The sequence below is a fragment of the Thalia democratica genome, chromosome 5 (assembly GCF_965202585.1).
Source record: "Thalia democratica chromosome 5, ktThaDemo2.hap1.1, whole genome shotgun sequence".
NCBI classification, from domain to species: domain Eukaryota; kingdom Metazoa; phylum Chordata; class Thaliacea; order Salpida; family Salpidae; genus Thalia; species Thalia democratica.
The window spans coordinates 59,967,339-59,978,917 of record NC_139169.1 but is presented as its reverse complement, the minus strand read 5'-3'; the positions used below and the strand labels follow the sequence as shown (position 1 = coordinate 59,978,917).

Genomic DNA, 11,579 nt, shown 5'->3' with positions numbered 1-11,579 from the left:
AGATGAACGATCTATGTTTGTGTAAAATGCCGTGTTACTTAAAACTTTTCAATTTTTTTTAAATGTTCTGCTCATTTGATGCTAAGTTGACAAGACTTGAATTTTTCCTTCAATTCATCTTATTTTTAGTCGTAAAAAATGTTTTATTGCAACAGACTAATTCTGACAGTATAGCATTTAATTGTTCGGAGAAAGCAAAGGGTTAATACTTAAGTCAAACTATGCTGATAAGTTTAATTCTTGTTTTTAAAACTTTAAGTCTGGAAGGTAAAAATTTAGTTTTGTTGTGCAATACTTGAGTCTTTTGTTTAGAATAATAAATCACTACAAAATACTAAACTCTAAGGCTTTTTTAAATTTTATATACATGGTGCGTAGAATAAACAAAAAAAAGTAGTTGTATAAAGTAAAGATAAAATTTTAAAAAACATAAATTTATTGAAAACAAATGATAAAAAATTTAGGCAACAAACTTAAAAAACAACGACAAAAACAAATTTACAGGGTTAACAATATTAAGAATCTTAGATGGTGCTAAACGCTGTTTAAAAAAGTAGACTAAAATATATGATTGTGAAGGTTAAAGTCAAGAATAAACTAAAGTTTTTTTGTTGAAAATTGTACTTATCTCTATTAACTCGAACACCTGTTCTGTTTACAACACCAGAATAAAATGAATAATAGCAAGGTTAATAATATTTGGTGTTGAAATTTACAAATTTTGTTATTTTGAAACAACTCTATTTGTTTGATGTATTTGTGATTGTCGGTTGTTGGTAACTACATGTTTACTTTCTGTTGAGTCATAACAATTCATACTTATTTCCGTTGAACTTTCTTCTAATGCCATGTGACCATCTTTGTTCCTTACAATTCGTAATAAGCAGTTAGAATGTTTTAAAGTGATGTAAACTATTGGGAAGAGTTTTAACTTTTTAAGTAAATATTGTTTATTTTTAAAGCCTATTTCTTAATATGAAAATAAATCTATGTTCTTAATAAAAAATATAAATCAATTTGAAGAGTATTTCTTACTATTACTTAGATATAATTTATTTCTTTACATAGTAAAAAGACAACTTACTCGTTTAAAAAGTAATCTTGTAAAATAAAAATTACAAACGAATTTTTTTACTCCTACAATTTTTTTTTCTTCTAAAGTTGAAATTTTTAAAACAATAATTTTTCTAAAACTATTTTCTTCTATTTAATTAACTGAAGTAAGAAACCTACACTTTTTAACGATTATCGTAGCTAATGCAATGAAAGCGACAAGAAATGCACTGATAACAACAATAACTCCAACTGAGATTGAAGAGTATTGATAGGGATTTTCACTTTTACCTGTGGAAATATGACATCTTTCTCCTATAAAAACTTTGTCACATCTTAAAATATAACTTTTATTAATTTAAACTGTCAAAAGAATTAACTTTATTTCCAGTTTTTTTAAAACAACAAGTAAAGCTTCTGAAACGTTTTATTTGAATTTTTGATAGTTTAAATGTTTAATACGATGAAATTCAAACTAAAACAAATTATACTATACTTAAAAGAACAATGAAAAAATCACTTAATTTATTTTTAAAAATGCTTTAAGGTGTACGTATTACTACATAAATGGGCACATTTTGTTGAAACAATCGCATTTAGAAGTTTGTTTAGAGTTTAAGACTTAAAACATTTAAGACTTGTCTAAACAGTTTATGGTCAATTAGCATTTAAGTTAATGAAATGTATTAATTTTCGGTTGTTATTAAATTTGAAAGAAAAATAAACAATATGTAAGAATTAATTGATAAATTTGTTATTTTTTCTAGTTTTAGTAGATGCATAGAATGCATTTTGTATACGTTTTTAGACTTTTGTAATTCTTTATAAAGTGTTTAAGTGATGAAAGTTACTAATTTAATGTTTATTTGAAGTATTTTGCTTAGTCTTTAAGGAATCATTGAATAGTTAATTATTGTTTTTAGTTGATGATTTAGTTTATAATTTTTTTACTTAGAAAATAAAAAAATGTTCTGAATTCGAATAGCAACAACTGAATATTAACTTAAAAACTTGTTTTTGTTATAAAGTTTTGGTGTTTTTAATGTACTGACAACAACAAAAAAATAACCGTTAAAATTAATTCAGTGATAGTTGTTACTAACTTGAAAGTAATATTTTTTTCTGCATAAAGTAATTATTTTCAACACGTTTGATTACGCAAAAACAAAACAAAAAAATGATGTAACATTTTTTGTAGCTAGAATCAAATTTTTATATTTTATTAATTGTTAATCGTGTTTGTATCATTAAACTTGAAACTTTTTAAATAGACGAAAATTCCAATTTCGCATTAGAAAAAGTTTAGATGCTTTTTTTTTACTAAAGTTTTAGTGCACGTTTATTGAACACGAAAAGAAATCAGCACACACAAACATAATCAAAAGGTATAGAAAAAATAATGTGTATAAAAATACCTACTGGTCACCGAAATAGGTAATATAAAGTTGTAGCATATTAAAAAGAAAAATTATGTTAACACAATAAAAAAGAGGTACTGCTAGAATGTACGTTTTAAATGAAAAGTCAAGTAGTTATACTATTCGAAAACGATTTTGTGATCACTTACTAAATGGTACATAAACTTTAAAGCTTTGTTTAAAAAATGTAAATATTGTTTTAAAGGTATATTCATTTAAACATAAAAAATTCAACTTTTTGTCAAAAAGAACTTATACGCAAATTCTTTGACCCAGGAAATTTTTCAAACAAATTCCATTTGTACAATAAAATTGTCTTTTGCAAAATTGATGCGAAAATTTTGTAGTTTGCTGTAAAAAACAAAAGTTATCAAAAAAACCTTAATGTACTTTGTTAAGTATTAAAATATAAAAAAGTATATTTTGAAGTAGAAAAAAAATTCTTGTGGTTAATATTGTTTTATTCATTTTTTTCTTATTAAAAGCATAAGTACTTATCTTTATATTATCATTTATAAAAATTAAGTTCAGTTATGGTAGAATTCACTTCTTTAAAATCATTAAAAAGATATACATAAGGTGATTTATCTATTCAAATGTAAAACTATTTTTACTGTTCAAGTAAAATTATTAAATGAAACAAAAATTACAGTTTTAGCACAAACTACTGACAAAATTAAACGTAAAAATATTTTAGCGTATTACACTTTTACTTTCTTTAAAGAGGTTGTAACCTATTATTCAAGTATTCACACGTTTGCTATTAGTATTGTTTACTTCCTTTTATAAGTTAATATAAAGTTATATCTAACTTTTTAGTTCTTATGTTACGAAACAAGTTTTTAAGTCCATTTTTGGCACAAAATTCAGTTAATTTTCGTTTAGTTTTTATTTCTTTCATTTCGTTTAATTGATTGTTTTATTACTGAATATTTAAATCTGAAGATTTAAATATTTTAATGATGAACAGATATGTGTAATAATCCGCCCAGGTTGGGAAGTTTTTTTACTAACTATGGTCGGATTATAAGCCTTTGGTCGGATAAAAACAAAAAAATTGTATTGAATAAACTATATGTGTATAAATATATAGACTATTTAAGTTTATTAATATTTATTAGTAAAAAAGAAAGAATTATCCGAAATCGTGAAACTGTTATTACAAGTTATTCTATTTGCTTACAATGAATAAAATAATTAAAATACTCAACTTTAAAAAAAAATAGAAACAGACTGAGAAAATTTTAAAGTTTTTCAAAATGAAAAAAAAATAACTTAATAACGATTTAAACGAACATAAATGGATTTTGTTTTTAAAATACAAACGATACCATATCTTAGTTAAGTTATAAAAACTCATAGACTTAAAGCGTAGAAACATAAAAAACATTAAAATCAGAATTTAAAAACTTTATTAATAACTAGAAATGATTTCGAAGCCTACTATCAAGACGGTAAAGTTACAAAGAAAAAAACTTCTAATACGCTAAAATGACAACTCTGCAACAAAACAATCAGAAAAATTCCCCCCGTGTTTTCAACCAAAGATTTTTAATTAAAAGTCTACTCTGTAGAAGCAGCGGTAATGATTAAACGCGAGCAAAAACTTTGTCATAAAGTTCACATTCATACTTTACTCAAAAACATACTAAACTCTAAGTCAATTACAAACAGCTTGCTTTTGACTGCAGTTAACCTGTGATCGTGTTTTCTGTGCACCATGTTGGGAATTTGCGACCACGTGTTGCTTGTGAAGTCATAAGACCACAATGTGTTCTTTTCTCCCAAATATATGTCCAAACCTCCGGTAACTACTTTCTTCCGTCGTAAGGTGCAGAAGCGGCCGCTTACCTCACTTCTTTCATGCTTGAAAATGTTTTATGCGTGCTTGGAATTAAGTTGATGGCTAGTATTAGAACAATCAATTGAACCAAGATCACGATACTTACCTTCTGTGATAAAAGTTTTGTGCATAAAACACAGTGGAGTTTACGGCAGTCACAAACCTTTTCTATCGTGGTCAAAGCGGAAGATTTAATTTTCTCCATGCTCGTTATATAACCACCAGATTTATTGTACCCTCCGAATGCGTAAACTCCGTTATTCAGTTTAACGAATTTCGGATAACTACGCTTTATTTGAGTTTTCTGTGTGTTATAACGGGCTAATAACTTTTTAGAAAAATTAAGCATGCTGGAAAATAAATTTCAAACTAAGCGTTACAGCTTAGCAAAGTGAAAATAATAAAGTAGGTTTATAAAATCTACCTTATGGTAAATACATCTGCTTATTTCGATACTTTGTATTCCTTGAAGCAAAAGCTTGTTCAATTTTAATTGTGAAGTAAATTGAAATTTTTTAAACATTTTTCATCTCAAAAAAATATATAACACAGCTGGCTAAATACTGTTATAATTTTGATGAATAAAGGTTTTAACTCAAAAAAATTGTTTTGATTTATAAATAGTTTTAAAAATAAGAAGTTTATTATTCTGCAAATGATATTTAAAGTTTGACATAAAAATAGAAATATAACAATTATATACAGTTTTATTTAGTTACTTATTGAAATAATACAACCTTAGCAAATAAATATTACTTAACTAACAAAAACAAAAGTAGCAAAGTAATTCATAATATTAATTACTTTAAAATTGCAGTATAAATTTTAAGACTTAAATACATAGATTAAGAATTTAAATGAGTTTTTTTAAAAATATGTTAAGTTTAAATGTTTTCTAAAATATATGAGAGTTAACTTATTTTTTTTTAGTTTTTTCATATAAGTATAGTAAATAACATTATAAAAATAAGTTTCATACCTTTTGGAGCTAGACTTATTTCTTTTCCAATTTTTTTCTTAGAACTTATTTTCAGTCCACTTCTTGTTTGTATCCACAAAATTAAAACAAATTGTGGCTTTTCCAAACTTTGGTTTTTTAGTTTTCTAAATATTAGTACTAAATGTTCTGGTAAAAAATAGTTTTTCTTTGCTTCTTTACACTGTAGTAACAAACACAAAATGCAGTTTATAAATATAAACGCCTAATTTAAAACTGAATAAGATATTATTTGACCACAACTTTTCAAACCAGTCATATTTTAGGGACATACTTTCAAATGTTTTCTTTTAGTAAAAATGAATTGTAAGCCCAAATTTATTTATAGATATAATGATTTTTTAATCAACTTAAGAGTTGTATCTTACTTTAAAATTATTTGCTTACACTTTCACAACTTTTTTGATTAAGTAGTATATAATATTGGACACAAATTTAAATAAAATAGTCTTTTCAAATAAAATTTAAAGAATTTTTTAATTACGAAACTAGCCTTTATTTTTAATTTAACTAAAGTGTAGTTTTAGATATTTTTAAAAATGTTTAAATGTGTAATTCAATTACATAAGTAAACATCAACATAATTAGTATAAATATCTACATTAATATTTCGACCTGAATATTTTTTCATACACAAATTTATAATATTCTTCTGATCCAACTGCTTAGTGTGATTGCTTCTGCTAAAATACAAATTTATGTTAAAAATGTTCCCGGTAAAAATTTCCAAAAAATCAACAACACTAAATACTTTTGTATTGTTTTTACCACACTTTATTAAATTTTCGAATTTTTGAGCAATAATTTCAGCTTTAAAGTTTTATTTACCTAATGCCTAAAATTAATAAACTACTATCTACTGAAGACTTTGAGTCTTAAGAGAATAAACTTTTTATGATATAAGTTCTATGCTTACAAATATAATAAGTCTGAGTAAAAATAAATCACTTTTTGAGTAGAAAATGCCCTCATATAATGTTTTTCCAGCTTTTATAGGTGTATGAGAAACAAAATTTAGTAAAAACAGCAACGTAGATTTGATGTCATTGGAAAATTACAGTTTCGTTAACTCTGAAACTAGATCTGGTAGATCTGGTTCTTATTTACATCAGAACTCAATTTTTAATTCAGTAAGACAAGATCTCAAATTTACTAGCAATAAATATGAACATTATGGTTAGAGATATGTATAGGATGTAATAGTAAAACAGTAAAAACATCTAAATAGGGCTAAAATGTAGACATCCTAGAACCTCCATTCCTAAGTTAAATAAAACAAAAATTTCTTTATAGAAAACATAAATAGTTAAAAGAAATTTGTATTTTTACAGACACTAAAATTATTTTTTTTAATGATAAGGTTAAATCAGTGAAAAGTTACTTAAACCAAATTAATGGCTTTGATCTAACAAATCTTATCAAAGTACCAACTAGAGTAAATAGTATGGAAGGTACACTGGTTGATCATTACTATTGTTTATTAAGTCACCAATTCTTTTTTTTTGAAAATATAATGACTAAAATAGCTACAATTGAGCAAAATTGAAAATTTATATTTTTGCATTAAAATAATCTCTTTTTGACAGCATGTTACAATTCATATAAATAAACTAAACACTCAGTTGAGGATTTTACGTGACAAAAAATGGTTCATGTTTTAAAACTTATTTATAAAGATGAAGTTCTAAAAATGTAAACCCCGAAAGGAACGATTTCTACTTAAAACAAGCTAAATTTATCAAATGTTAGTTTTAAAAACAAAGGGAGAACTTATTTAATATAAGAAATTTACTCAAATAACTTGAATACTTATGAAATTACTGCGATTTCTCTTAACTTACATGTGATTATTGCAATGTTTAATTTTAATTCTTTTTATAAATATAAACGTGGTTTGTAGTTACGCACAGTATAAAAATTTATAGAGTTTATCAACTTTGTATCAACTTTGGTTATAGAAATACTTAAGTTTATTTTGTTTGAAAGTAATAATTGTAATTGTAAACAAAATTTGCAAAAAAAAAACTATTTAAAAAACAGTTTTAATTACTATAATTGACAAAACAAACTTTAACTGTAGCGAAATTAAATTAAAAGTTTATTTTTTTTACAAATTAAAAAAACCTGAAGTTAAAACATGTTTAGAAAGAAAGTACTAGTTAATTTTTTTTATGTTTTAGTTTTAGTGACTACTGAAAAATACTGACACATATTTTAAATATTTTTTTTTTAAATTAAACTTTTTGTATTTTGAACTATTTTTTTAAAAGTATATATATATGCAATTGTCTTAGTATTACTTTTAAGTATAATGTGTAAACAAGAAATTTAGGTACAGTACACTATTTAATATGTATTAGCTTGTACTAAGCTTTGAAAAGCTCAGTTAATTTTTGAGAGGTTATATATAAACTTTATAGGTAGATTCACAAAACTGATCTATCAAACTGTTTAAATTTTGAATAACTTTAGAGTATTACAATGTTTTGCTTATTTATTTTAATAAATGAAGAAATTTAAAAGTATAGTAAGATCTGTTATAAAGATTAAAGAAAATACGCTTAGTTTTTTTACTTGAGGGTTAAATTTACTTTCCATAATTCTATTGCTTGGCAATATAGGTGTATGTTTAATTGGAGTTTTTTTTTTAAACAAATAAACAAATACATTTTTAAAACAGTAAACAGCAGTTGTTTTTAGTTTTTACAAAGTTTCAGTACTACACAACGATTTTTTTTCCGAACCGTAGATAAAGTAAAAAATTATAATAAAATGTCTAGATAGGAGTTTTTATAATTTTGTATTATTATTACATTAAGCCAACAAATTAATAAATTATAACATTAAAACATTATATTGAACCTAAATTTAAATAAAAAATATTATTAAAATTTACTATATTATAAAAAGGTTTTGTTAGTAAAGTTATTGTTAGTAAAAATCTCATTTAATAGATTTTAACCTATTAACATATGGCATTTAAATGAAAAAGGTAAGAAACTAATTTTATTGTTTATTACTTAAAGGTTTTGTCCATAAACTATAATAAGTCATTACTAACTATTACATATTGTATTTTTTGAAATTTTTACATGAAGCGAAAATTTTATTACAAGTATATGATAAAAGTTAAGGCAACAAACTCACAAACTACAAAAATAACAATTTTAGATAGTTAGAGTTTTAAGAGACTTAAAAAACACTAAATTCTATCAAAATGTTTAAGTTAAATATATGATTGTAAAATAAAAATAAAAGACTTTTTAAAGTTTTTCAAAGAATTTTCAAAAGAAAATTGCACTTATCTCTATTAGTTTGTAAATGTTAAAAAGCTAGAAAATAAAATGAAGAATAGCAAGGTTATTAACATTTGGTGTTGAAATTAACAATTTTCGTTATTTTGAGTCAACTGTGTTTGTTCGATGTATTTGTGATTGTCGGTTGTTGGTAACTACATGTTTACTTTCTGTTGAGTCATAACAATTCATACTTATTTCCGTTGAACTTTCTTCTAATGCCATGTGACCTTCTTTGTTCCTTACACTTCTGAAAACATTAACTTGTTAAGTTTTTTAATTAAAGTAAACATTAGAAAATATTTTTAATTTTTCAAGTAAATACAACTTTGACTTAAAGCTTGATTTTATATAAACAAGATGTTTATTTCTAACAAATTTATAAGTACTTGGAATTTTCATAAAAGCATTTTAAACTAATATATAAAAAATACTATTTGATACTGTCAAAAAAAAATTCTACTTGTTTAAAGATTTGACCTTCAAAAAATACCGTCAAGCAATTCTTCTACTTTCTAATTTAAGTTTAAAATTAAAGAATAACTTTTTGCTTCAAGTTAGTTAAACTTTTTTTCATAAAAATAACAAACCTGCATTTTCTAACGACCATCGTAACTAATGCAATGAAGGCGACAAGAAATGCACAAATAACAACAATAACTCCAACTGAGATTGAAGAGTATTTATAGGGATTTTCACTTTTTCCTGTGAAAATTCCGCATCGTTCTCCAATGAAACCTTTGTCACATCTAAAAATAAAACTTTATCAGAATTGTTCAACGATTCGTTTTGTTTCAAATTTATTAAGTTGAAAAAAATTTATAATAATTTTAAAATTATAAGTACTTGATAACATAAACTACATAAAACATTTAATATAACTTTAACTTTTAAATTTTTAACTTTGCACATTCTATAACTAAATAAGGCACAATTGGTTGATTTAGTTCTATACTGCTGCTAAAATTTATCAATAAAGGTTGTTTTGACTTTAAAGTTTGTAATCTATAATATTATTCTTACAAAGTAGTTTACAGTTAAGTTTAGTAAAGCATTTAAACAATGTTACTTTGTCGTTTAACTACATAATTCAAAATTATTTATAGTATTTAAGAAATTCTTGAATAATTGTTTTTTTATTCAAGTTGCTGCCTACTTTAAAAAATATCATTTAGTTGCAAAATTTTTCTAAGAAATCGAACTAGAGTATCTAAATATTCTTTTAAGTTTTCTATATTAGCTTAATACTTTGTATTTGTTAAAAACTCTGTTTAGTTATTTAAATGTACAAATAAAAACAAAAAACACGCGAACTGAATTTAATTGTTCACAATTGTTATAAATTGGAAAAAAAGTAATTTTTGTTACACTAAATAGTTTCATTTAACACGTTTAAATACACGAAATAACAATTATCAAACTAATATTGTAGCCAGAATCAAAACTTTAACATTTAAATAATTGAAAATCGTGTTTGTTTTATCAACATTTAAACTTATTAGCGGGACAAAAATTCCAGCTTAATTTAAAATAAAACTTATCAGCTTCAAAAATTGTTAATAAAGTTACTTAAATTTTTTCTTTATTTTACTAAATAACAAAACGAATAAGTTTTACTATAAAATAATTTTAAAGAACTAAAAAGTAACTTTTTATGGTTTTTTTGCAGTATAACACAATTTAATAGTGTATTAGAAGTGTTTTATATTTTTAAAACTTAGTAGTTCAGTCATTTATAACTTTTGCAATCGGTTTCCTATTCACATAAACTTAAAGCATTATATTAAAGTTTAAATGAAAAAAATCTTAAAGTAGTTAGCTTAATTCTGTACATTTATTTTTCTTTTAAGAAGTTAACTTACACACAAAGTCTTTGACCCTCCGAATTTTTTAAACAGATTCCATTTGAACAATAAGACTGTCTTTCACAAAATTCATGCGAAAATTTTAGTTTATATTCTGTTGAAAAGTAATAGTATGAAAAATACTATAAATAACTTTGTACTTTTTCAGTACTTACTAAAATACATAGCATTTGATAACCCAGTACAACGTTCATTTAACAATGCTCGAAATAATTTAACATTACAAGATATAACTAACAAGAAACTGCCTAATAGATTGCTAAAAATATAAACGTATTTGATTGAATTATATTTGAAAAACAATGACCTTCGCTTCTGCAACTTTCGATTGCGTTTGATCCTGGAAACATGAGTTTGTGAGACTTTATTTTTTTGACTTTATTACGAGCACAGTGGTCATTTAGATGGCCGCAAAGATCCCTTGGTGCATCTTTGGTAATAGGTCGATTCAGTTTAGCTGGCGTGAATAAAAGACAGTGTTTTGCTCGTTGCTCGAAAGACGAACAGACTTGTTTGCAAGCGCACGTTTCTGCTCAACGAAAACAAAAGTAAAACAAAATGTATATTTTTATCTAAAACAAAAAAAATTATTAGAATTATTAAGTACTATAAAAAAGTATTCTCTAAAACTTTAGTTACGAAGTTGTAGTTTGAAAATCATCAATTTTTGGACTATCAAATATTTTCTATAAAAATAATAGCCAAGTATAAAGTTTATCACGATATTGATAATAGACTAAAAAAAAGTTAGCTCTATACAATATTAAAATTTTTAAACTTTTTTATTAATTGTTTTGTGTTCAAAACTTTTAAACTGTATCTATTAAACGTTATATTAGTGCAAACATTAGTCTAAGCTTAGAATGTATAAAATAGTAACTTACTTTTAAGTTTATCACACCTTCCATAAGGACAGTCATCATCGTATTTACATGCTTCTACAAGCCACGTGTTAAGTACAATGATACAAAGTATTGCTGAAATAATAACGGTTTTAATTTTTTATTCATTATTCAACATTTTAATTTATAATAGTCATAACTCACCTAACGAAGTTTTAAAGCCGCACATGTTTATTTGAAAGTTTTTTGTTTTGTAGTTTCTTCT

General features: G+C 24.1%; 1 protein-coding gene across 1 annotated transcript; it reads right to left on the bottom strand.

Moving 5' to 3' along the window:
- Nucleotides 1–8,404: 8,404 nt before the first annotated feature.
- LOC145836162 (uncharacterized) lies at nucleotides 8,405–11,579 on the bottom strand. The gene is made up of 6 exons (XM_082943975.1): nucleotides 11,519–11,579; nucleotides 11,357–11,449; nucleotides 10,780–11,001; nucleotides 10,470–10,566; nucleotides 9,198–9,356; nucleotides 8,405–8,857 (listed from the first exon to the last, which is right to left on the bottom strand). Exons 1-6 carry the CDS (start codon nucleotides 11,541–11,543, stop codon nucleotides 8,707–8,709), a joined length of 747 nt encoding a protein of 248 aa, XP_082800101.1. The 5' UTR covers nucleotides 11,544–11,579; the 3' UTR covers nucleotides 8,405–8,706.

Excerpts from the sequence above, each read along its gene's own strand:
- LOC145836162 (XM_082943975.1), bottom strand. The coding sequence starts at position 11,543 with ATGTGCGGCTTTAAAACTTCGTTAG. Across the intron at positions 11,002-11,356 it reads AAGGTGTGATAAACTTAAAA|AAACGTGCGCTTGCAAACAA; the intron begins GTAAGTTACTAT and ends TTCGTTGAGCAG. Across the intron at positions 9,357-10,469 it reads GAGGGTCAAAGACTTTGTGT|ATGTGACAAAGGTTTCATTG; the intron begins GTAAGTTAACTT and ends TTTTATTTTTAG.